Source organism: Lonchura striata, chromosome 16, assembly GCF_050655825.1.
Source record: "Lonchura striata isolate lonStrDom1 chromosome 16, ASM5065582v1, whole genome shotgun sequence".
NCBI lineage: Eukaryota > Metazoa > Chordata > Aves > Passeriformes > Estrildidae > Lonchura > Lonchura striata.
The window spans coordinates 1,452,592-1,477,651 of NC_140718.1; the positions used below are offsets into that span (position 1 = coordinate 1,452,592).

The 25,060-nt window shown below is 46.9% G+C and overlaps 1 protein-coding gene across 9 annotated transcripts; it reads right to left on the reverse strand.

Annotated features, from left to right (window-relative positions):
• Nucleotides 1-43: 43 nt before the first annotated feature.
• LOC110481752 (C-type lectin domain family 2 member B) lies at nucleotides 44-14,882 on the reverse strand. 9 transcript variants are annotated; one of them, XM_085593525.1, is made up of 8 exons: nucleotides 14,243-14,623; nucleotides 11,333-11,512; nucleotides 10,871-10,927; nucleotides 10,394-10,492; nucleotides 10,124-10,299; nucleotides 9,892-9,995; nucleotides 9,639-9,765; nucleotides 9,299-9,503 (listed from the first exon to the last, which is right to left on the reverse strand). In XM_085593525.1, exons 2-7 carry the CDS (start codon nucleotides 11,355-11,357, stop codon nucleotides 9,663-9,665), a joined length of 564 nt encoding a protein of 187 aa, XP_085449651.1. In that variant the 5' UTR covers nucleotides 11,358-11,512; nucleotides 14,243-14,623; the 3' UTR covers nucleotides 9,299-9,503; nucleotides 9,639-9,662. The 9 variants fall into 9 exon arrangements, 8 of the variants coding, with proteins under 8 accessions (XP_085449652.1, XP_085449651.1, XP_085449646.1 ...); XM_085593526.1 differs by lacking the exons at nucleotides 9,299-9,503; nucleotides 9,639-9,765; nucleotides 9,892-9,995 and adding exons at nucleotides 44-1,798; nucleotides 3,690-3,803 and having other exon boundaries at nucleotides 14,243-14,634; XR_014958713.1 differs by lacking the exon at nucleotides 9,639-9,765 and having other exon boundaries at nucleotides 9,796-9,995; nucleotides 14,243-14,622.
• Nucleotides 14,883-25,060: the final 10,178 nt, after the last annotated feature.

The window sequence follows — 25,060 nt, forward strand, 5'->3', positions numbered from 1 at the left end:
AAAGTGAGTGAGTGTGAATGAATGAAAGTATACGTGATACAGATTGTTGATTTAAAGTTTAACTTTATTTTCTGGAGGAAGGTGGATTATATTATACTAATGAAGATAAAGGATTTTCTATGCTGTGAAGAGTGGGAGGTGTTTAAGCTGTCAGGGGAATGGTTTGGAGCAGGGACGTGTGGGTGGGGCCCTGGGGAAATGAGACAGAAAACCAAAGAAAGGGCCTGGGACTCCTGGAAATGTTGCCTCTCTCTGTCTCCAGTTTCTCTATTCATGTCAGGAGCTCCCTACCTGCATCAGCTCCCTACCTGTACCTCAGTCTCCCTACCTGTATCAGCTTCTCTGCCTGTGTCAGGAACTCCAGCCCTCCCCATCCATTCCTGTCCCAACCATGATTCTAGAGCTGCCTGCTCCTGCTCCTACCTCTGCTTCTTTGTTGATTCTGGCTTTCCTGCTGACTTCCGCTCCTAACTTTGTCCTTTTATTGGTTCCAGCCTCAGTGCCATCCCCTGCTCTTGTCTCTGCTCTCTCAGTGATTTCAGCTCCCGCTGTATCTATGGGAGAGGTTCAGGAGGGGAGCAGAGCCCCACGGTGGTCAGGGTCTCAGGAAGGGACTAGGAATGCCTGTTGCTGCTACAGCAGGGGAGAACACCCTCACTTAGAGGGAGACTTGGAGGTGCTTCAGGGGGAGTGCCCTGTGAAGGAGCGGAAAGGTCATAGGCTCTGTTTACTGGGGGAAGAATGCCATCTGGAGCCTTTGGTAACTTGGGAAGCAGGCCCCCAAAAGGAAGTATTGGAATTTGTAGTTGATTCTGGGGCAGAGAGAACTTGTGTGGTGAAGATTTCAGGGAGATATGATATAGATAGTGACACAGTGGAAGAGGAAGAATGCAGAGAGAGAAAAGTTTAAAATCCCTGCCATTGAAGATGGAGTAATTAAGGAGGAGACTGGAATAGGAATAGATGTCTTGCTGGTTCCTGGAGCAGGCATCAGCTTGTTGGGGAGAAACTTGCAGATGCAACTGGAAATGGGGGTTGTACCATAAGAAGAGAGAGCTGTGCACTTACTTTTAAACTAGTTGTGTGTACACCTCATGCAGTCCAAAGTGTGTTAATTCAGAGGAAAAATAGAGTGGAGAAAAAAAAAACAAAGAGAAAAAAATGAAAAAAGAAAAAGAGAGGTTGAAAAAGAAAAAAAAAGTGGTTAATAGACTATAATGTTGGAATGTGGAATAATGATAACTTGGTACTGGAGGAGGACAGGAGTTTGAATACAATTTCTGTATGAAGAGCAGGGAGGTGTCTTAACACATGGTTGTTTGGAGGTTGTTCAGTGCTGAACTGGGATTCAGGAAGATCTAGCAGAAAAGCCCTCCTTGAAGGGAAGATAAAATATGCTGATAGTTTGCCCAGATGCTTACAAAAGGAAAAGAATATCAGGGACACCTGGGGATGCCAGGCTGGGGCTTATCAAGTTTAGGAGGTGTTTGGCCGCTCTTGAGCGAGCGACAAGGTCTCAGGGGGCTGTGGCAGGGGCTGTTTAATGTGGGTGACCTGGCGCAGCAACTTCCAGCGTTTGCCCACGCGGTGGAGGTGGCACAGGGCGCGGTTTGCGTGAGACGCTGCTGGGGGCTGGGGGCTGGCTCAGTTGTGCCAGGGTCCCGGAGGATGCGGGGTTGCCGGATGTGCTCGCCGGCCCGGCAGTGGTGCTGGGCGTGGATTGTGCGGGTTTGCCGCTGAGGAGAAGGCTGGCTCAGCGGCGGAGCTGCCGGGGGTGCCTCCCAGACTGCCGAGGTCCCTGTTATGAACAAAACAGCCTGGTTGGGACACTTTAGCTCAAGCTAAGTACTGACATTGAAATGTTAATTACCTAATTGCTCCTGGGAATCACCTACACTCCCACCCAAACTAGGACTGGGATGCAAAATAAGCCAGTGGAATCATGGAGGGGGTTTTGGGGATGAAAAACACGCCAAAATGAAAAAGAGGGGCACAGTGGAGGGGGCTGGATGGGTGTGCTGGTTGGGGAAAAGGGAACTCCATCCCTAGTCTGTGTTTGACCTGTCACCATAACCTGCAGAGGACCAGATTGGACTGGGCTGTGGGAAGCAGGCACAAGGAAATCAGACACTCTTCTTGGTGTTACCAAGAGGACAGGAGAGGGATAGCTGCGACTGGATCTCGGTAGCAGGCTCTGCACTTCCCTCCTCCCTTTGGCTACCAGTGTGCCAGGAGGAAGGGACAGAGGATGGTCTGCTGATGGGGACTTCAGATACAGACTGGACACCTCTTCACCTCCAGCTACCAGTGTGCCACGGAGACTCCAGGGACAGACTCTGCAGCCTTCTCACCCTTCGGCTATTGGAAAAAGCTACAACACCCCCCTGCCGAGCTGACTTTTTAATACAGAGCTGAACACTAATAAAGGCATAGACCCTGTTCATTTCAGTCCCGATGGCAGCGTCAGCCCCAGTAGGTGGGTCGAGGGGGAGAGAGAGAAGGCAAGAGGAAGGCGAGGCACACCCCCAGGGTCCCCGCGCAGGTGGCTGTCTGCGAATCCCGCCCGCTCCCGCTAGGGCCAGGTCCGTCCTTGCCGGGGCTGCTTGAAGAGATGCTGAGAAGAGGGGGAGAGGGACCAGCGCAAGAAAGCAATAGATGTGATTCACCTTGTGTCAAAATCGGCCTGGCCTTTCTTGTTTAACTAACTGTAGCTCACAGAAAGAAGAATTTGCCTCTGAAGCTGTTAGCACCGCTGGATACAAGAAGAAGAGGCAGCTGTGGAAAAAAGCTTCTTTCTAAACACAAAATATTTTGGGGAATGCTGGCACAGTATTGTATTCCTTTTGTCACTGTCCCTGTACTATTGAGAAGTCCTTTTCAGGTACTACTGAAGCAGCAATCTGAGGGAAAGAGGGTGGATTCATGCCAGCAGAATCAAAGGACCTGCAAAGAAACCTGAGAAAATGACTATTGAATCGTTAAAACTGAAAATCATGGACAAAGACCCTCTAACTAGTTAAAGTTAGAAAGTGGTGTGTTTATTACACTGGCAGACAGCACGGGGTGAATGTTCATTCCCAAAATGCATGACTGAACCGTACAAGGATTTTTGCCTTCTACTTATTTTCCAAAATAATATATATGCATAACTCTAGAACCTCCCATCCCCACTTTGTATTAAAATGAGGTTATTAGTCTTTCATGTGTGTGCAGTTCTCTTGAATTGGTTCAGTGGTCTCAAACTGGGTCAGTGGTCCCAGGGATGAATTCAGGAAGGTCTTCATCAGGTCTCTGTGACCCTCTGGCATGATCCAAGGCCCTCTGCTTCGTGATGGATTGACATAGAGTCCAGGTGGTTGGCATCATTCTACTGGTTTCAATATGTTCCTATAATGGTTCACTTGCTCCACTTCCTTCTATAAGTGAGCTCAGAATATAACAATTAGCTTTAGCTTAAACATCTAATAATCATTAACTTATCATTGGTGTATTTAACTTCAATATAAATTGGTTCTAACCCTCAGCTAAAATCTTAATTTTTTAAAATCATGTTTCACTATCACATCTAAACCATGTGATACCAAACTGACTTTCAAACAAGGACTGGGTGGTAATGGTCTAGGAAGAGCCAAATGATCCAAGACACGTACAAAGAATCACAGCTAATTGGGAAATAAGGCCAAGCTTACATCAGTGGTTTCAAGTGCTGCCTGGACAAGTCCCGAGATGCCTCTGACACCCTCCTTGGGGAGGAATACTTCCACTTCAAACAGGAGGATCAGGACCGTTTTGGTTCTCATATTCTGTGACATATAAAGAAGAGGAGAAATTACAATTTCCATCAGTGCCATACCATATACCCTGTCTGATTCATCCTAATACTGGACACACTAGCTGGGTTGTATGTAAATGTTTAAATTGTGGAAAAAATTGGTATTGTAGTTCACAAATTTGACCCTCTTATTGCAGGAAGTGTCAAGTACCAAATCTATCCTCCATCCAGACAGAACTCAAAGCAACTGAAGTAATAACTTTGCTTTGTAGGTGGGAATTACTAGTGCCTGTTGAATGGGAGATACCTGAGGTACGGTGGGAAACCACAGTTAAGGAGTGTCAAAAACTATTTGCCTGGAAATCAGCAAAAAAGGACATGACAAGGATATAGAGGGCAAGCCTAGGTTGTCCGCTGTACTTGCCATTGAGAAGATCATATACACCTGCTGTGGGTACCAACCCCATAGGCAGGGAAGGTGGGGGTATAAGCCATACCAGACCTCTGTTATTCCTTTTTCTATCACTCATTCATTGTCTTTTCATTTCTGGGATACAGGCAAGCTCGTGTCACAAATGCTACTGAAAGCATTACATGGAAAGAAACTAAAGTTCCTTTTTTATTACACACACCCATGTCAACAGCCACTGTTATAACCCATCCAAATTAAGTACCTGTAGGCAAAATGGGGAAAAATACTGAATTGTAAGAAACTTAGGAAAAAGTAGTAATAGACCGGGAACTGAATGTCTGAAAGGAGAGAGATGGATTTGTTTCACATTTGACCTTAAGGATACAGTCCAAGATCTGGTAAAAGAACAATTAATAAACAAAAAGGTAAAACCAGCACAGCAATCTAACTCTGTATTGGCCCTAAATTATATGTTGAATTGTATTATAAGTCTCAAAGCAGTTACAGAGATGCTAACAAACAAAGCTGCTTGGCATTGGAATTAATATCAAGTCACCAAAGCCAAACAAAAACTGTGGTGTATCAGAAAAGTTTGGCTTTAGATTATTTATTGGCTAAAGAAGGGGGTGTTTGTGGAAAGTTTATAATACATCAGATTGTTGAAAATATAAGACAATAGGGATGTCATCCTGAAAAAAGCAAAATATATCAGAAAAATAACCCAGGTACTGGTCCAAAATTGGGAAACAGTGTTAAAAACTAGCTGGTGGGGTAAAGTATTGAGGAATAGATTGGTGAAAGAAATTAGGCTTCTTCCTTTTATGTGTTACAACAACTTCCTTGTTTAATCCCCTGTTTTTGAGTAATTAGAATAATTACCAGCATAGTCCAAAGAATGGAAGTGGACAAGAAATATTGCTCAAGCCAAATTATTTATAAAGAATAAAAGGAGGGATTGTTATAGATACATATTATAATATTGGCTTTTTGCAAATATTAAAGTGGATTTTATAAGTGTAGTGTTAAAGTAAATTTGTTATAAATGTATAATTTTTATTTCTGTTGTTAATTAAGCTTAGATATAGTAGTGAAATAGCTAATATAAGTATGCTTGTGTTAAAATGCCTACTTGGATGGGATAACATCCAATGAACTTGATGATGAAGACACTTGCTACAGATCTGCCAACTACCAACACTCACTGTCTGAAGATAATGTGGGCTGGGGCCAAAACTGAATATGATAAAAAAGGACAAAGACCACAACCAAGGAATATGCATACTCTAAAAAGGTGGAACCAAGGAGGAGCCACAGTAACAGTTCTTGGGACATGTAAACTAGTTTGGGGAAAAGTTTACTATGCATGAGTCTATGAATATGCAACAGGCTGATGTAAGTGTTGCTATAGGACACAAGAAAGCACAACACGAGCCACTGCGATGATTCTGACTCCAACCTTTATACTTTTCCAAAGGTGACAGTGGATTGGAGAGTGAATGGGCCACCTCTCCAAAGACATTGGACAAACCACCAGTACATCAACTTCCTCCACCCCCACGAAGGAATGCAAAACAATATGTTGTTTATAGAAAATGTGTGGGAAAGTTTTCTAACAGAATGTAAACTCAGAAGGCTTTAGAAAATCTTAAGAATCAGGGCGACAATAAAGGAGAAGGTATGTAAAGGGGCTCCCCGAAGGTAGCAGGGTGGTCTTGGCTGAGTGCCAAGATGCACCCATCCATAATAACCTTTGCTCTATGGTCCTTGTCTCCTATTGTCCTTTATTAAACTTTTTAAATTTTCACAGGAGAGTGAATGTGTTTTTCACACACATGCGCAGTTGGATCCAAGGGCCTGGCAGGTAACAGCTCCATGCATCTCTTAGCAGCCAGTGGCAAAGCAAACCAGATTGTTTTTCTCCTGCCTGTAGCTCTGATCAGGGACCATTAGAAGGGAAAACACAGCCCTTGTGCTGGAGCTGAGTTGGAGACCTGGTCTGCCAAGCACTATTGGGCTCCATCCAACTCATTTTCTGCTTGTCCGATTGACATCTAGGACCCTGTGCAGAACAGTGAAAGGTTGGTTTGGCCCCCAGGGAAGGAAAAGGAGCCCCTGGAGAAGCTGTACCAGGTGATGCTGCTACTGGAAACACCAAGGATGACCTCAAGGATGACAATCGCTTCCTTGACCTGACTGCTGGCAAGCTGAAGACTGACTTCAGTTCCAGCACCTTCTTCAAAGACATATCTACACCCAATTTGCAGGTGAGTCCACAGCCAGGGGGATGCTCCCAGATCTGGGCATGGCACGGCCTGGCTGAGCACCAGAAGTTCCCCCTTTTGCTGGGGCAGATGCAACAAATTCTTCAGTTGGCTGCCAAGCTGCTTTTTGGCAGGGCTCAGTAGGATGTAATGAAATGGGAGTCAGCTCATGGTCCTGCCAACAGCACCTGCTGTGCTTGGGGCTGGGGGCAGACAGCCCGACCAAAGCAAAACCCCATGGGGGAGCAGAAGTGGGACTCCAAAAGCCATACACTGGCTCCTTCGGTTTGTAGGTGAGGAAGGGCTTGGACTATTCCACTCTACTTGTCCCAAGCTGCGCAACAGCAATGTCACAGGGGTGCTGTGAGAGGTTACGGTGTCTTTCAGAGATGCTCTGCAGCCTTTGGCTGTCCTCACTGTTGTGCTGGACTCTTTCCCTTGTCCCTCCAGCAGGATGAGCTCTGTGACTGCTCTTTACCTTCCCGACTCTTCCCAGCCCATCCCCCTACCTCAGTGAGATTTAGGCTGAAGCTGGTTTGTCTCCTGTGGCCCAGCAGTAACATCCCTTCTGTGGGGAGCTCCAGCACCAGAGCCCAGTACAGAGCAGTGTGAGCTGGTCTGAAGCAGCTGTGCTGCACCCCTGGCTTGGCTGTTTGTGGGAACTAAATCCTGCCTGTGTGCAGTTCTCCCTGCCAGACTCCTGCTGCATCCCCTGCAGCCTGGGGCAGAGGATGGTCCCAGAGCAACTGCCAGAGCTGAGGTTCCTGTGCTGTGGCTCCAGGCAGCATTTGGAATTGTGTTCTTGTCTCCTAAACCTTGTGGGGAGAACAACCTGTTCTGCTAGGCCAGCATTGCCCCTCTATGCAGGAACAAGGATGAAGGGCTTTCCCATTCCAGAGGAGCTGGTGTTGAGCCTTGACAGGGCCTGGCAGGGCTGGAGCTGGATCTCACCCCTTTCTGGGACTCGCTGCCCACCCATCCCCACTGCACTTCTTTATCCAGGGCCAGATGGGTCTGTCTGTGCAAATGGCTCTTAGATGTTTCTGTGTCCATGGATAGGGAACAAACATGGAGACGGAAAGTGTCACACAAAGTGCTTGCACTCTCCATCCTTTCTATACAAAAACCATTTCTGCACACCCCATGTAGAGATCTAAGAAGAATCTATGGAGGGACAGAGATTTCCCACTCACCTCTAACTCTGGCAGCACTTCCCTGATGAGAGGTGACCAGTGGATTTTTTTTCCCAGCTCTGTGTACAGAGTAGCTGTCCAAGAGCTGAAGGGAGCAGCATTTAGAAACAGTTTCAAGAATTCTAGGCAGGAAAGGGAGCTGATGGCCATTCCTGGAACTTGCAGTGTTCATCAGGAGGGAGTACTGGTTCTTTAGGAATAAGGAACAATGGAGACAGAAGAGTTTGGAAAAAATCCCAGCTCTGAGTGGATTTGTGCAAAGAAGGGAGCAGCAGAAATTCTTTGTGTCTGGTTTTGTGGAGACAAGGTCCAAGGAGCTGTGGTGGCAAAGGGTGACAGGGCTGGTGACAAGTGAAGTACTGTTTTGTGACATCCCAGAGTGGCACAGAACAAAGCTCTAAGCACCCACAGTCAAACTGATGAAGTCTCTGTGATGCTGCACATCCTTTAGGAAAAGCTACTGTTCCACAGATTGTTGGAAATACTTCAGGTCTAAGTTTCAAACTGCAATATTTTTACACTCGACACAGTCATGCTCGAGGTGACTGGGAGTGGCTAAGAGCAACTAGAATCATGCTGCAATCTGCTGAGACCAACTGGAAGTGAGTGGAAACACTGGGGGTAAGTGGGATGTACTGGGAGAAACTGGGAATAACTGAGGTTATAAAGCAACCTTAAAGGGAGTTACTGGAATAATGCTGGGAGTATCTGGGAGTGACTGGAAGCATACTGGGTTATTGGGAGCTGGGAAAAAATGGCATCATACTGAGAGTGACCGTGTTCATACTGGAATTATACTGGGAGAGACTGGAGTCATAGTGGGAATAATCATACTGGAGGTGACCGGAACCATATTAGGGGTGAATGAGAACCTGGAACCATGCTGGGATCACAGTGGTATGATACTGGGAGTGACTGGGATCGTAGTGGGAATTACTAGGACCATAACAGGGGTGACTGGGAACTATAAGGCCCATTCTGAGAGTTACCTGAACCCTCTCTGGGTAGAATTAGGTGAACTGGCTCAGCTGGGCTCAGGGTTGCTCCACCCCAGGGCTGCCCTGGATTTCGTTGCTGCCTCAGCCCCACAGAGCCTTAGGGACACTGGAGAGGCAGGGAACATGGAACAGACAGAGACCATGGCATGGCCAAGGGCCACTATTCTCCAGCAGTTTGGGCTGTTGAGTACAGGCTGTTGCCCTTGTGGTCCCAGAAAATGATAAGCAAAAATAATCCTAAAAAACCTCCTTTCCTCCACCCCTCCCTCTTTCCCAGGCTTTACTTTATCCCCAACTCCCGCCCTCCTCCTCACCACCGGTGCAGGGAGAATGGGAGGGGGGGGTTATGGTCACTTCATACTGCTGTTTACCCAGCAGAGAGAGGAGTCCTTGTCCTGCTCCAGGGTGGGGTCCCTTCCATGGGGTCAGTCCTCCACAGAATTCTCCTGTACAACTCCTCCCAGTTTGCCTCTTTATGACCTGCTCCAGAGTGCAGGTTTTGATTGATTTTTTTTTTTTTTTTTGCACAATCATTGGTTTTCACTTTAGCAAATGGACTTATCTCAACTGACAGAGTTTCAGCAAACAGACTCATGCCGACCTGCAAGTTGTTTGCTAGCTAAAATTTAAACAAATAAAAACAACAGAGACTCAGTACCACATTGTGTGGGGTTAACACCAGCTGGTGGTGGATCTCTGTTAAGAGGGAGGTTTCAGGTGGAATTCAGGATTTCTGTATCCTTCTGGACTTCACTGGGGTGTCTCTGCAGGTGGCTGCAGATGGAAAATTTCATCTCAGAGCACCTGTCACTGCTGATCCTGTGGGAGTTCGTGTAGGCGCAGTGGCCATTGCCCTGGATGTCAAACCTGTATCAACAACAAAGTTAGAGCTTATGGGACACAGCTGGGATGGGAGGGATTCCCATTTCCAGAGAGATTAGGAGTGCTGCAGGAGCAGGGACCAACCTTTCCAGCAAAGTCCCCATGAAGAACCCAAACTACCTTCCACTCCTCCCTCAATGGTTTTCATGTTCTTGTTCCCAGGGGATTCATCCAGGGATGTCCCCAGGTCCTCATCAGCATCTGCATCCCACAGATCCTTGGGTTGTGTCTGAATGCTTTGGCACAACTAGGGAAAGTAGTGTTTGATTGCTCCCACCTCAACAGATCTGTATGTACTTCTGCTTCCAGCATCCAGTACCCTGCCCCATCTCAGCCCAGGTCATAGTTTTGTTCTCCAGAAGATGGGACGTACAGGGCATTGAAGAGGGAACCATTGAGCCATTTCCAAGGTCCAGAACCTTCCCTCCAGAGACCAACCCAGAACTCCATGAAGTTCCCATAGCGCAGGAGGAAATGCTGGAAATGGAGAAAGCAAGGATCACAGGTACCTCCATGCTATTCTCTTCAAGCAATTTCCTGCAATTTCCAAATCTGCTCTTCAAAGGCTGTTCCACACCACCTCCTCAGGGGTTTGTTTCTCTTACCAGCTCCTCCCTGGTGTCGATGGTGGCCAGGTGGGCTTGGCGGGAGAGGCAGGAGTGCTGACTCCCTTCCCAGTCCACTTCCTCCTCCAGAAAGTAAAAGCACTTGTTCCCGAAGCCAATCCCACTCTCCAGGCAGCTGGGCAGGGTGGGAGCTGAGCAGGGTGGGTGTTTCCTAGCTGAAAACAAGCAAACATGCCCAAATAACTTATGCTGGGGAGGATTCTCCAGGAAGGAGACTTTTGGGTGGTTCCTGCACCCTCAGCCACTCACCTGCCAGTGTGATGATGGCAACAGTAAGAAGCAGCACCACGGCGAGCACAGTGACCGCAATGGTCACCTTTCTGTCATTGGTGCATCTGAGGCTGAAATCTTGGGACAAACCACGTGGGAAGGGCATGAAGAGCACCCTCTGTTCTCCCAGCTCTCACATTTCCCTTATGGGTAACTTCAACACCTTCCAACACAGCCCCAAAAAACGTTGGAGGCTCCCAGTTGGGCACAAGCTCAGTCTAGGGGGCATCCCAGTGCTGTCATTGGCTTCCAAGGACTTTTGAGTTTGCCCAACCTCCCTGCATCACCTCTATGCCCCCTTCCACCATGAAATGGGCACCATACCCCAGACCTTCAGCTTGCAAACACTGACATTTCTTTCTCCCCCTCCCACAACACCCTTGGACCATTTTAGCTTCCCCCAACACACTGAGCCATATCTTTAAACAACATCCCCATAACCAAACTGGGGCTTACTGGTCCTTCCCTCTGCTCTCTGCTGCAGCAGCTCCATCACAGCAGCTGAGTCTCCACCTGTGCAAACAAAGTGAATTCCAACTCACACTTGGAACTGGGGAGTGGTAAAGTCCTGATTTGAGATATTTTCCTCCTAGGACAGTCAGGCACTGTTGTTCCATTGCCAGGTTTATGTTTGCAGCAGGAAGGAAAACATAATTTCAGCTTCCAAAAACAGGACTTGCTTGTTTTTTTCAACTCTGCTTCAACCTCAGCTAACTCCTGCTGGCTGTACGTGTCCTGAAAAGGTGTTGTCTCGAGGACCTACACAAGTCCAGAAGGGTTTTCAGCCCCAGCCTCCACTCCAGGTCACCCAGGGCACACCAGAAGGTGCTGGGTGACCCCACTTGAGCCAACCTTGATTCCCCACCCTACGCAGGGCAGCTTGTGAAGCTCCTGGAGCAGGGGATGGTGCTTCTGTACCTTCTTCACAAGGGACTTCTGCCATTCCTGGGGCCACAGAGGGGACAGGGACACGCTCCAGGGACAAGAGTGTTCCTCAGCTCCTCCTGCCACGAAGTAATCTTGGTCAACACTCCAAGCTCACAGGGCCCAACCAGGTCCTGCTCCCTCCTAGGGCTTTACTAGGATGCTCCTGTGATCCTAAAACAAAAACAAAAAAAGCTGATAATCCTCCCATCCTCCTGGGTAGTCACAGCTCTCCTCAGCAAAGCAAAGGTTTTCCCACAGGAACAATCTGCTGAATATTTATAAGGAAAAAAATCAGGGAAACAGAGCAAGGGTTGACTGACACAGACTGGAAATACCTGTGGATGCTGCTGTCAAGTGACTGGCAACTGAAAAGAGTTTCTATAGTTATTACAACTATATAAATCACGCACATCAATGCCCAGCAGATGTTTTTGTCATCACTGTAAATTACATTATTACCAGTCCCTGCACCTGGTACTTCTCCCAGGTAAATATATTCCATGTGAGAACCACCTGCCTGTGTCTACAAAGGTAAGACATCCAAAAGGATGTTTTTTCCCCTCCAAATGTTTGAATTTTGGTTTAATTGATGTGTTGTTTTGTTACTGTCTCAAACCCCCCAATTCCTCCTGCTCCAGGCTGCAGCTTGGGGCATTTTGGGGTGAAAAACTGGTGGGGGAGGAAGAGGTGGGAAAAGGAGATGGAGGCACAGAAATTTCTCTCCCTCCAATCTTTTCCTCTCATTTCTTCTCTCCCAGATTTCTTGAGTCCCACCCACTCACACACCTGTTTTGGATCAAAGTAGCTGCTTCAGGAAATTCTGCAGAGTGGGGAGGCATCAGCTCACAAACCCTCTCCCGGGGGCACCTCTGGCCCCTTCACCCACAGGCCACAAGTGCCATGGATGATCTAGGGGTAATGGAACCTAGCAGCCTTCCTATACAGACACATTTCCCACTCCTGGGCACAGCCTCTGCCCCACAGAAAGGCTCCAACTCCCTTCCAGAACAAGAGTTAAAATAAACTCTCTCTGGGCTTGGAAGCAGAAGAATGATGCAGGTTTTTCCTCTCATCCCTCATACCTGCAAAGGGGCAAGTGGGAGGAGAGCTGGGGAGGGCAGAAGTGGAGCTGGGGCCAGTCTCTCCCCTGCAGCAGTGCAGGGACACAACTGTGTCTTCTCAGGGTGGCTTTGCTCATGTGAAGTTGCATCAAGGGGTGTGAGGGCCCCCAAATACTAACACATCACAATGGCACTGCTGCAAGAGCTAGAAGGGGCTAGAAGAAAAAACCCAATAAAATCACTGAAAACCACTTACAAGGCAGCAAAAACTAGAACTCACCTTAAAAACACATCCAGACACTCAAACCAACCCCATGGTGGCAAAAGCTTCAATAAAACCAGCTGTAATGAGTTCGGGGTTTTATTCCCCTCTCTTTAATTTGCTACATTTATTTAATCAGTTGGTTATTTCAATCCCCTCAAAGATGAGGGTATGATCTGGGTGTTCAGCTCTATCCCATCCGTGGCATCTTTCCAGCCAGTGCCAACTCAATCAGCCCTGAGTTTTACATAAATAAGCTGCTTTTCCAGAACTCACCCTCACAGCCAAGCTCATGGAGACTGAACCAAATCCCTGGGGCTGTGTAAGTATGAGCTCATAGAGAGTGGAAACAGATTCCTAAGGCTGCTTAAGTATTATCACACACTGGGAATGAGGGCAAAGCATTCACAGTCACAGTCTGAGCACTTGGCTGTGCTCCAGCAGTTTGGGCTGTTGTGCCCAGCATGTTGCCCTATGGCTCCCAGGAAAGGCAAAGGGGTGGAGAATACCCTCCAGAAACTCTTGTTTGCTTTAAGCTTTATGTTTAACATTCCCATGTAATGGTTTGAGTCTGGCTGAGTGCCTGATGCAACCAAGGCTGCTCTGGACAGTGCCTTTCTGCCCCAGACAGGGCAGAGAACACCCAAAGAAAGGTTCTTGCTTGGACCAGGGCATAGAGAGGGCTCTCCCCTTGCACTGCCATGGGCATAACAGAGCTGGCGTGGGGGGAAATTATTTGAATTTATATCCAGTCAAACCGCAACAAAAGAATAAGAATTCAACCACATCCTAGTAAAACTCATTTCCCTCACCCCTCTCTCCTTCCCAGGCTTCATTTTATACCCAGTTCACTCCCAGTGGTGCAAGGGAACTGAATGGGGATAACGGTCACTTCATGCTGCCCCACATCCCCCTGGATCAATCCAAAAAACCCTTCCCAGGAGTTCCCCCTATCTGGTCTCTCTCCATTGGAATTCTGGGGTCCCCACAAACCCTGATGATCTCCCCTCTTTCGAGTCCAGCTTAGGGATCCTGGGGGGTTCCGGGCTTCCTTTTCCCTTGATTCTGCTTCAGCTCCCAGGTCGTCCCAGGGTCGCCCTCTTGAGGGTCCCCTCCCTCCAGGCACTTGGGGCTCCTCCTTCTCCCTGCTACCCCTTTCAGGGTCGGGCATCCTGACCTTCCCTCATCTCTGTTTTCCCCTACCCCTCCAGGCTCCCGGGGGTCCTCCAACTCTGCTATCACCCTATCTACCTTCCCCACTCCAGGGGCCCCATGTTACACTCCCCTGGTTCTCCCGGAGATTCCCAGAACTGATGTCCTGCCCCGCCAGTACTGGGCTATTGCAACATGGACACCCCCCCCACACACACAAAATGTCCCCCCACAAAGGGGCATTCGAGGCTCATGTCTGGAGTTCTGCAAGTTTCAAACACACCCCCATCCCCCAAGAAAAACTGCCAGGGAAATGCAAAGATACTTTGCATTTCCAGAATCTGCAAACTCCAAACACCCCTCAAAAAAAATCCCTGCCAGATACCCCCTAATATATTTGGGTCAAACTCCCCCCTCCACAGTCACCTGAGGGATGTAAGGGGTGTGATGCTCTTGGGGCTACAGGGACGGTGTACAGAGCGAGCAGTATCCCTCCCTGCTTCTCCTTCTGCTTCTTTTCATGCTCCTCCTCTTCCTGCTCCTCCTCCTTATCTTCTTCGTCTCTTCCTCCCAATTTTTTTCCCATCCCTTCTGCCCCACATCGCCATAGCACTGGCTGGTGGGTTGGGGGGAACTCCACCAGGAATAAACACAGGGGGGAATCCCCTCAGTGTGCATCTGCACCCTCATCCCCCACCCTGAGCCCAGGGATTCATTCCAGGGCTTAAGTCCTGAGTGATAAGGGTGGACACCCATGGAACTGCCCTTCTTCCTTTCCAGCTTCATCTTTTCCCTCCCTCTTCACCTCCTTTTCCATCGTTCCCCCCAATCCACTGACCTCTCCAAACTCAATTTGTGTGTCCCATCCCCCTCCCTCTCTATTCAGGGATCCCAGCTTCTTCTTTTCTCCCTTTCCCATCGTCCCCCGAGTTCTCAACCCACCTCTTCTGTGCTTGGTTTTGGGAGACCCAGCCCCATCCTGTTCAGTTTGGGCATCTCACCTCCCCTTTTGCTCAGCTGGGAGTCTCAAGCTCTCTTCCCCCCTCTTTCCCCCTCCCATTCCCCTTGCTCACTCCATGGATGGGCAGGCTCCCAGCACCACCAGTGCCACCCATACAGCACCCAGCTCCCCTGACACACCCCATCCCCAAAGCCAACTAGGTGCTGACACCCCAAAGCAACAGGGCTGTGCTGTGGGGTGGTACTGATAAATAACACAGAGAATAGAAATTCTCAGTTGCCCTAAAGTTGCGGAATACAGCTTAAAGACTAACTAGCAAATAAGATAAAAGAACATTAGAGTATTTACACAGGATGATAAACATAAGTGGAACCAGTGGAACAAACAGATAGAAAGGACTACAGGGCGTTTTTTTTTTTTTTTTTTTTTTGCAAGTCAGTAACAAAGAAGCAACAGTGCATGCTCACAGAAAAAGTTCAAGGCAATGTCACCTTTTATATTGAAGCATGGAGTGAATACAACCACCAAAGACCCCTTTAGCTGACCCTTCAGGATCATACAAGGCCTTCTGGGAGGAGGATGCAAAATAGTTCTAGGAAAGTGATTTTTTTGTGTTAAGATAAGAAACTTGTTTTAATGCATATGTATAATTGTGATGTTATTGTTATAAATGAAAATTTATTCAGCCAAATTAAAAAATAAAAATAGTTTTATTTGTGGTCAAATTCTATCTAGCCAGCCATGAAAAAAACACAGCGCCAAGCCCGGGGATAGACCCTGGGTGTGCAACAAGGAGTCAGCCTCAGCAGAGGTTTTTCCCCTATGCCCACACACCTCCATCCTGGCACAAGCAGTTTTTATAGGGAAAATGCCACCTGAGGCCAAGATTTTCTGCAATCAGTCTTTTCTTCTATTTAGAATCCATATGTTAATAAGATTTTCTCTTTTGGAGATGAGGGAGAATAATTCAGTGTCTGGAGTTGTTGAATCCTGTGATGAAATTTACAGGAACGCTGCATTCACATGGATCTGTCCGAGGATTTCCATGATATCCATCTTGGGTTGTTCACGCGATGATCAGCACCTGGGGTCCCCCGCAGCTCTCTAGAGATGGCTCATCTCCTGGCGAGCCATACCTTCTTACTTGTAAATCAATTTGCAATATACACCTGGTCTCGGAGGGGAGAAGGGCAGGGGGGGGGAGAGACTAGTACAGATGAGTATAATCTAACAAGTATTTAACATTATATATTCCATACAAGGAATGGCGCGAATTATGTTTATTTCCCATAACATTATGAATGCCTTGTTGTTGTTCTGGGTTGTAAGATAAGCTTGTATTCTATTTGCCATCTGTTGGAGGTTGGGCAGGTTTGTTATCTTTTCCAAGAACAATGGTTTGCTCCGAAGAGGTAATGGTTTGTTAATGGGCCATTGACTGATTCAATGCAGGGCTGGTAACGTAACACCATCCCATTGTGAGATGCTCCACCCAGAGGGGGAAGCCAAGCACTCTTTTATTGGATAAAAGGGGTACCTTTTGGGGGACAGAGCAGCTCTCTCTTTGTGGGATTTCCCAGAGAAACAGCTCCTTCGGCGGGATTCCCAGGGAAGCGGCTGGAGCGCGGTGAGGCGGCGGCGGCGGAGCTCAGAGGCAACCCCGGCACAGAGGAAGACCGGCCCCACTGCCACTAGATCTTCAGAGAAAACTATACCCTTCTAAAGATCACCACTTCAGCTGAAATTCATCAGCCACTGCAAGAGGAGCAGCTATCATTTCAACCAGACTGCTACAAACACCCCGAATCCTCAGGTTGTGGACTTTATCACTGGTTTTGTTTGTACTGATTGCATTTGCCTTTTTTTAAATTATTATCTAGTTTTCTCCTAGTAAAGAATTGTTACTCCCATTCCCATATCTTTGCCTGAGAGCCTTTTAATTTAAAAATCCTGGTAATTCGGAGGGAGGGGGTTTACCTTCTCCATTGCACAGGAGGCTTTTGCCCTCCTTCACAGACTCCTGTCTTGTCAAACCAAGACAGTTGTAAAGTCTCAAGACACGCAGTGAATAAATATCTTCCTCTGTGCCCTGCACAGATAAAGACCGCCTGCTTTCTGATGCTTCAAATTGTGTTAGAAAGTTTCTTCCGGCCAATTTCGGTATCAAGGGATCCCAGCCCTGTCTTTTGGCACCTCTTCTTCCCTTTCCTATCATCCCCTCAGTCCTCAATACCCCTTACCCGTGATTGTTTTTTCTGGGGGGTCCCAGTCCCCTCCTGTTCACTTTCTGTGTCCCATCCCCCTTTTCAATAAATTTGAGGTCCCAAATCCTGCCCTCCCCTCCTCTCCCAGTTCCCCCTCTCCTTCCCCCTCCATGGTGAAATGAATAGGGCTTATGCCTTTATTAATGTTCAACTCTTTATTAAAAAGATCAGCTGGGCATGGGGGCTTGATATGGATCTCACCCCCACTGTTGTAAATTTTTTCAGGTAGCCGAAGGCTGAAGAGGTGTGCAGAGTCTGTTGCTGAAGTCCAGCAGCAACTGTCCCCTCTCGTTCCCTTGTGGTAACACCAGGAAGACCTGGCCTCTTTTTTCCTGCTTCCTACAGCCTTCTCTAGTCTAGTCTTGATGGTGACAGGTCAAACATCGATCAGGGATGTGTTTCCCTTTTTCTCAGCCAGCACACTTGTCCAGCCCCCTCTACTGTGTTTAGTTTTCCATTTAGGGGTGTCTTTATCCCCAAAACCCACTCCCATGATTCCATAGGTTCCTCTATTTGCATCTTAATCCTAGAATGGTGGGGGGGGGGGGGAGAGGGAGGGGGAGGCAATCCCCAGGTGGTTTAGAGAAAACAAACAGAGCAATTAGCTAATTAACATTTCAATATCAGTACTTAACTAGAAGTAGCCACTGCCCCAGTGTTGCCATGGGAACAAGGAAGGCCCTGTCCACCCAGCAGCCTCGGGGGCATTGGGAATTTTGTTCATCACACGCGGGGCTCCCAGCACCACCAGTGCCACCAGTACAGCCGCAGCTGCCCCCACACGCCCCATCCCCAGCGCCGGGCGGTGCCGACAGTCCCAAAGCAGCTGCTCTGTGCCCAGGGTGGTCCCCACAGCGAGCCCGCCCCGTGCGACACCAGGAGCACCAGCCCGGCTTAGTGCGGACTGCAGGCGGGCGGCATCAGCTGTGCCCGGGCAGGGCTGGCCCCGTGGGGCTCCCACTCACACCTAGCTGTGCGGGGGGGCCCGGTATGGGCGCCCCCCCACCTCCCCCCTCCCCAAATTCCGCTCTCAGGGCACAGCAGGGGCGAAGTAGGGAAGCAGATGAAGTCTGGGTGGGGAGCGCTGGGTGCTGCAGGTCTGCCTGGCACCTGGGGAATCATCGGCGAGAAAAGTTATGATTGGCTGGAAATTTTGGGGTAGCTCTGGGCTTTGCGTCTCTCCTTGGCATCTGATGAGTCAGAATTATACTAAGTTCCGATTGGTTAAGTATCTTTGAAAGCTCTTTGTAGAGTGTGTCTGCCTGAACACTTGGAAGTTATCACCTCGGTGCTCTCTGATTGGCCAAGGGCTGTTTTGGAGAAAGGGGGCACTCCCCATCCACCAAACATGGGACCCCAACAAGTATTGCAGGAAATACAGAACCCCTGAACAATTGACCAATTTGATCAAGCAGAAGCCCTTTATTGTTTATAGTACATACATTTTTATAAATTCTACAAACTACTAAGTATACACTGCTTGATGGGTGCCTTTGTCTTGCTTACTCATTTTCTGCCTCCATTTCTCAGCATCTGTGATTGGTTACAGCCCTGGTGTTTCACAATCCTCTGTTATCTAGCTCTTGTGATCCTGGTGTTTGATTTCTCAGCTTCTTCATTCTTATTTTAGCACAGTTTATGTCATAGTAACCTTGATGAATTCCACAGTGCCCTGAGAAAATTCTGATAAGAACAGTTATAAGCGGTACAGCTGGTGCACACTGAGGCCTAAGTTGTTCAGATACATTGCTACAATTCCCCCTTCTTCTTCTTGCACCAGCCAGACCCTTTTACTGTATTGTCTACTAAGGGTCACTAACTTAATTATGCATGGAATAACACAAAACAATAAAATAATGACTACTAATGCTAACAAAGTTCCCTTTACAATATCTTTCAACCATCCAGTTATTGTCCATCCCTCAAATCATTCTTCCAACCCCCAGTCATTCAGTCAATTTCTTAATGTTATCTTATAGTTGTTTGAGTTTCCTGTGAATAGATGCAGAATGGTCATCAATGTTCATACAACATATTCCTTCAAACTCCTCATACGTGTGCCCATGTGCTAACAATAAAAAATCTATTGCAGCTCTATTTTGCAGTGTGCCATGACTAATACTATCTACATCAGTAAGCATTTGATTTAGAATAGGTGAAGTTTTGTTCAGTTGTTTAGCTGTCTAGCATCCCAGATTATTCAGTGTAGTCAAAGCTTGAGCAGCCACAACACTTGAGTAAGGAATGATGCCATGATTTGTGCTGGAGCACTCCAAAACTCTACACGATCATTACAATTAGATCCTAAGCTTGTTTTTGCTCTTTTAGTTCTTTTGCTATGTCCTGCTCTCCAAATAGTCTGATTCAGCATTTCTCACATGCTAGGACCAAACAAGGCTAATTTTCCTACGTAACAAGGTCCACCAAAGGAATTACTTGGAATTGCAGGCCCTGCCCTATCCCCAGAGATTAAAAAGACACATGGTGTCTTTCTTACAGTCACATTTACACCACCACTTCCAGGATAAGACCAATTGTGGCAATATTTGGTCATGTTCTGATACCATGGAGAATTGGGATTAAGGATGACTCTATTATTTTGGGACACGGGACTAGAACATTAGTTGGTTTTGGGTCTAGAAAGCAATTAAAAAACAAGCAATAATTCCCATAAACTGATCCTAACAGGTCTAGTTCTTGGGGTTCTAGTCCACTTTCAATTCAGTGATTTTATTATCATAGCTGCTTGGAAGACTTTACTGTTAGGCCTAATTCCTAACCTTTAGCATATGTCCAGTTTTGTAAGACCTCTGGTGATGTTACACCAACAATTCTCTGTGTTTGATCTATTTGCTTCCACATATGGCTTTCCTCTAGCTCCTACCCACTTTGCAAACCAGTAAAATGACTTACTGGGATAACAATTAGACATGTGCGGAAGGGATCTCACTAAGGATAAACAAAAGAAATCTACCCCAGTAGCATTGGCCCAAGTAAGCCACATATCCTGCTGATGCCATCTTGGCAGGCTAATTTATTCTGCACTACAGATGTTGCTACATATTACAGATAACAGAATAAGACTCCCAAAAATCTGCATTTCTAATTTAAGACTGTTCTTCATCTTGCCCATTGGTAAAAAACCCTTCCCCTGTAAGATCAGGGACAAAATCTGAACTAACTGTGCCTCTTGCTCTTTGAGCCCTTCTCCTATTCCTTCTTCTCTGGTTCCTTTCTTTCCCCCTTCTCTTTGTTTGTTCCCACTGATTAGTCTAACTCCCCAAGACCAGGGATAAATGTTTTCTTACCACACTCAATATCCTTGATCTTATTGCTCAAGCTTCCGGCATTTGCTATAATACCACTGAATAGCCTGCCCCAATTGCTCTTGATTTTCAAACAAGCTCAGTTCTTCTTGAGCAGTTTCAGGGGAATTAACTGTTCTTCCTGTCACTTGGGATAATACCACCCAGGCATTGAATTTTTGGTTGTGCTGATGTCTGCACACTTCCCACTTTGCAAAGCTTCCTCACCCAAGCTCACACCACCTGTCTGCTTCACACCCCACACCTTCTAATCTCACCCAAGGTTAGCAAAAGTATTTACGGTTCTGAGGGCAATGGATGTTTTCAGATGAAGCTGGTTGTAGGTTCATTAGTAGTATTAGGGATCAGAGTATCCTTTTCAAGGCAGGGATGAACCCACTTTGCTGTTGTCTATCGGGGTCCTTTGTCTGTAATGACACAAACATAACCCCTTCCCCACATGCGTAATTCTGCAGGTCCTTCCCATAACCCTGTCACAGGATTTTTAAAACAAACTTTTGGCCGATGCTGTACTAATTCTGAATCCTGCTGCAAACCCGAGTAATGTATTGATGCTGGTGGTTCATTGTGATTACCTATTAACCACAGAGGATTCATAAAATACCACTCTGTCCTGTGGGCTCATCCTATCCTCCCCCATTTTTTGTTTATCAAGCAGTCCTTTCAGGATCTGATGTGCCCTTTCGATGATTGCTTGACCAGTGGAGTTACCTGGAATATCTGTTCTATGCTTCACTCCCCAAGAAGCTAAGAAATTCTGGGCTCACCAGGCTATATATCCTGACCCGTTGTCTGTTTCGATTTCCTGAGGCAAGCCCATAACAGCAAAGCAGCCTCTCGAGTTTCAAATGACAAAGTGAGACCCTTCATTTGTCATAGGAGTGGCCCAAACCATGGCAGAAAAGGTGTTTATGGTCACATGAATGCATTTAAAGTGACCAAAAGATGGCTGCATCAGTTTGCCACAGCTAAGGGCCCTAAACCACAGGAGTTGACTCCAGGACCCAATCCACCAATCATACCCTGGCATTGTGAACAAGTTGTGTCAATTCCCTCAGCACCCTGCAGTGATATTCTGAATTGTTTGTTTAAAACTTTTGCACTTTAATGAAAAAACTCATGAGACCTTCTGGTTTGGCCAAATTTATCAATGTTGGGAGAAGCAGAGGCCCGAAGTTGTGCTACCAATTGGTCAGCCTTCTCATTACCTAAGGCCAGGCCTCTCTCCAATCCAGAGTGATTCCAAATATTGGTAATGAAATAATCCTGTTTGTGAGAATTAATTAACTGCCACAGTTGTAAAAAGAGTTGCCACAATCACCAGTTTTGGATTTCCTTCAGTAATGCTTGCTCCATGCACTTGACAACATCTAGTACATAAAGAAAATCAGAAACAATGTTAACAGGATCATTTGGCACTTTTTCAAACACTCTGATGATACCATGTAGCTCAAGAACCTGTAAAGAATCTCCTGGTCCCTCAAGGATTTCACTGAGCCATTTGCCTCTGTCCTGCCAAGTAAGACCTGCTTTAGAAGTTTTTCAACTGGCATCAGTATGAGGCCTTCCACAGGTTGTTTTGATAACCAAGGTAGTTTATCCACCTGTTGGTGCAAAGAAAGAAGCTTATGAGGGGCAAAAATGAGTGCTAATAATACCTGGAAAGTTTAACAATGCCCATTGGAAGGTGTCTGAATTCTGCAATATCCATTGTAAATAGTCTTTTGTTAATGGGAGAAGAATATTTTGCGGTTCCATTCCTGCAATTTCCAGTGTCCTCTTCTGTGCCTTGATTACAACTTTTGCTATAGCCTCCATTCTTGAGGTTAAGGATTTGTTCAGATTAAATGGTAAAAACACCCATTCCAAAATTTTCAGTGGCTGTTTAGCCTGACTATCCCACTGCATTAGGATAGCCATCATGTGTTTTTCTCTATTCAGCACAGCTATGGACAATGGCAATGTTCGATGGTTAGGAGACCAATGTTCTGCAAAAGAATTACCCAGTTTAGTAGCAATTTGAGTCAGAGCTTTCTGTTATTTTTCATTCAATTAATATGGCAAATTAGCCTGATGTCCCCCTTTTAGTAATGGCCTTAGAGGTTCAAGGTCTTCATTAGTAATACTACAGATATTACAAATCCACTGTACGTCCCCAATTAACTTTTGAACATCTGCCAAGGTCCAAATCTCTGTACAAATAGTTAATTTCTGGGGCTGAATGTGGGCCCCACAATGATAAGCATACCCAAAAATTTCCATGGGACCTGTTGTTGAATTTTTTCAGGGGCAATTTGAAGGCCTGTCTCCTGCAGTTGCTGCTGTAAGACAGGTAACAAAGTTGCTGTATCCAGGTGTTCTCCTGCAACAAGAATATCATCCATGTAATAATAGGTAAGATATTGTCAGTATTGTTTTCTTAGTGAGGCTAACACCCAGGCAACAAACATACAGTTGGCATATCGTGATAGAATTTCACATCCCTTGTAGCAATGCAATCCATTGATACCTTTTTGCTGCCTCTGCTTTGTTACTGGACGTCACTGAGAAGGCAAACTTCTCACTGTCATCCTCGTTGTCCTAGGCTGACTGTATGATGCCTTTATCCCCAATCGTCTGCCCTGTTCATGTTGAATAATAAGTTCTACACCTTTAAGACTTGTTCCAGGAGGGAAGGAGTGGGGGGAAGAAGCGCGGAGTTTGTTTTCAAGAACTGCACTCCCTCCTCCACATTCCTGCTCCTGGACTGAGTTGTCCGCGTACAGATGGACAATGAGACAGAGCTCTCCTTTGGTTTTTTTTCCTAGTCTAGTTAGTTTTAGCTAGCTGAGGCAAAGAAGTTCCCTGGACTGTGTTTTTTTCCCTTTCTCTGGACCTGCCCTGGACTGCACACCAGGAGAGCAGCAGCAGCAGCACCAGTGGCCCAGCGGGCCGGGCCTGGGCCGTGGCATTTCCAGCGCCGGAGGAACTGAGCAGAGACTGAGTGAGCCCAGCTGCGACCTGAGGGATTTTTTTCTGAGTTTGTCTCTCTCTTGGAGTGGCAAGAAGTGTTGTTGTTTAATATTGTCTAAGTTTGCTAGTTTAATAAACAGTTTTTTTTCACTTTTTTCCAAAGAGGTATCTTTCCCAAACTGGTTGGGGGAGGGGCCAATTGAATCTGCTTTCCTGAAAAGAACCCTTTTGGGGGTTTTCCCCAGATTTGCCCTGAACCAGGACAAATACATTAATTGGCGCCCAACTACCGGGGCTCAAAAAAAAGAAAACAGTGGAAAAAACCTTTTTTATTCCCTTGATTGATTGGATGTTGGTTGTGCTTATTTTGTAGTGGGTTAAAGCAGTCAGTAGCCATGTTGCTTAAATTCATAATGTCTCTTGGGGTGGAGGCCTTCATGTGGTTCTGGTCTCTAGGCTTTTTTGGGGTTTTAGTACTTTTCTGGTCACTAGGATTCTTGTCCCTTACATGTAGTTTTTGCAGTAGAAGAGCCCAGATTAAAATAGCTATTGGGCTGGGCTTGGTGATAGTGATTTATAAGGCGCTTGTAAAGATACAGGAGTCTGTTCAAGATATGTATAGTTTATGGTTTTTTCATCCTACCCTGCATCCTAGTTCCAGTAGTATGTTCTGGGGGTTTATTAGTAATTGCACCCGGTTTGTTAGAGGAGGAGCAGGGCATGAGGTTTTCCAGCCACTCCTTTCCTTCTTCTTTTTTGAATCTGTTATGTCACTTTTTGAGGATGTTCAGTTCCCCCTGAATGTTAAAGAGACCATCTTTCTAGTATTTATTCTGGTAAACTTCCTTTATACAGCCTGCAGTTTTTCTAGAGTGAAGGCTGAGATGTCCAGAGGAGCTGATGAAACCCTTCACCCAGGTGTGGAAAATTCTGAGTGGTGTGGGGAATGGGAAAATATGGGCCAGACCCTGAAGGAATTTTCTGACCCTGTAGAGTGGGATTTTCCACGTGAACAAATTCAGAACCCAGCTGAGATGGGGAAATACCTGAAAGAGAAGTGCCACAATGACTCTAAGGAGGAAAAGCTAATTGCAATAAGCTGGGCCCTGGCCTATGCTTATCGCACACTGCTAGATACTGTAGGCCAGCAGACAGAGGCAAGGGGGCAGGGACATAAACCAGCAGCTATCCCAGTCACTCAGGCTGCAGACAACACCCCAGTTACTCAGGCTGTAGCTAAAACAGACAGTGAACCTAAACCACTGGCAGTCGCTGCAGGAAAGAAGAAAAGCAAAACTGACCGGCCAGGGACTGATGATGATGATCCAGGAGAAGGACCCTCAAAGCTAATTACTGACACAAAAGCCGGAGTTAGGGCAACTGAGGCAGGATCAGAAGCCACTACTGAGTCCTATTCCTTGAAGGACCTTCGTGGCCTAAGAAAGGATTACACTCGACGACCTGATGAGTCTATAATTAGTTGGTTGGTTGCCGTGCTCCCGCCCCGGTTCCCTTTTCCTCCGCCCCGGCTAGCTCTCCGTCCTGGGGCGAGGGCGGGCGATTGAGGCACCCTCCGCCGCTCCCAGCTGGGGTTTGGAGAGTGCCTTTGTGGGTTCCGGGCAGCGCTAGCAAGCCTCACGGTGGTAAATGAAGAGCGGATCCTGCTGGGGGCTAAGTCCAAGTTTATTGTAGCCCAACGGGGCCAAATATCCTAGAACGGTGCCAGCCAACAGGAACAAGC

Bases quoted from the DNA above. Each gene is read 5' to 3' on its own strand.
- LOC110481752 (XM_085593520.1), bottom strand. From the start codon at position 11,357: ATGGCAGAAGTCCCTTGTGAAGAAG. The intron at 10,928-11,332 runs GTACAGAAGCAC...TTGTTTGCACAG, and splicing joins AGAAGTCCCTTGTGAAGAAG to GTGGAGACTCAGCTGCTGTG. The intron at 10,300-10,393 runs GTGAGTGGCTGA...GCTTGTTTTCAG, and splicing joins TGCCATCATCACACTGGCAG to CTAGGAAACACCCACCCTGC.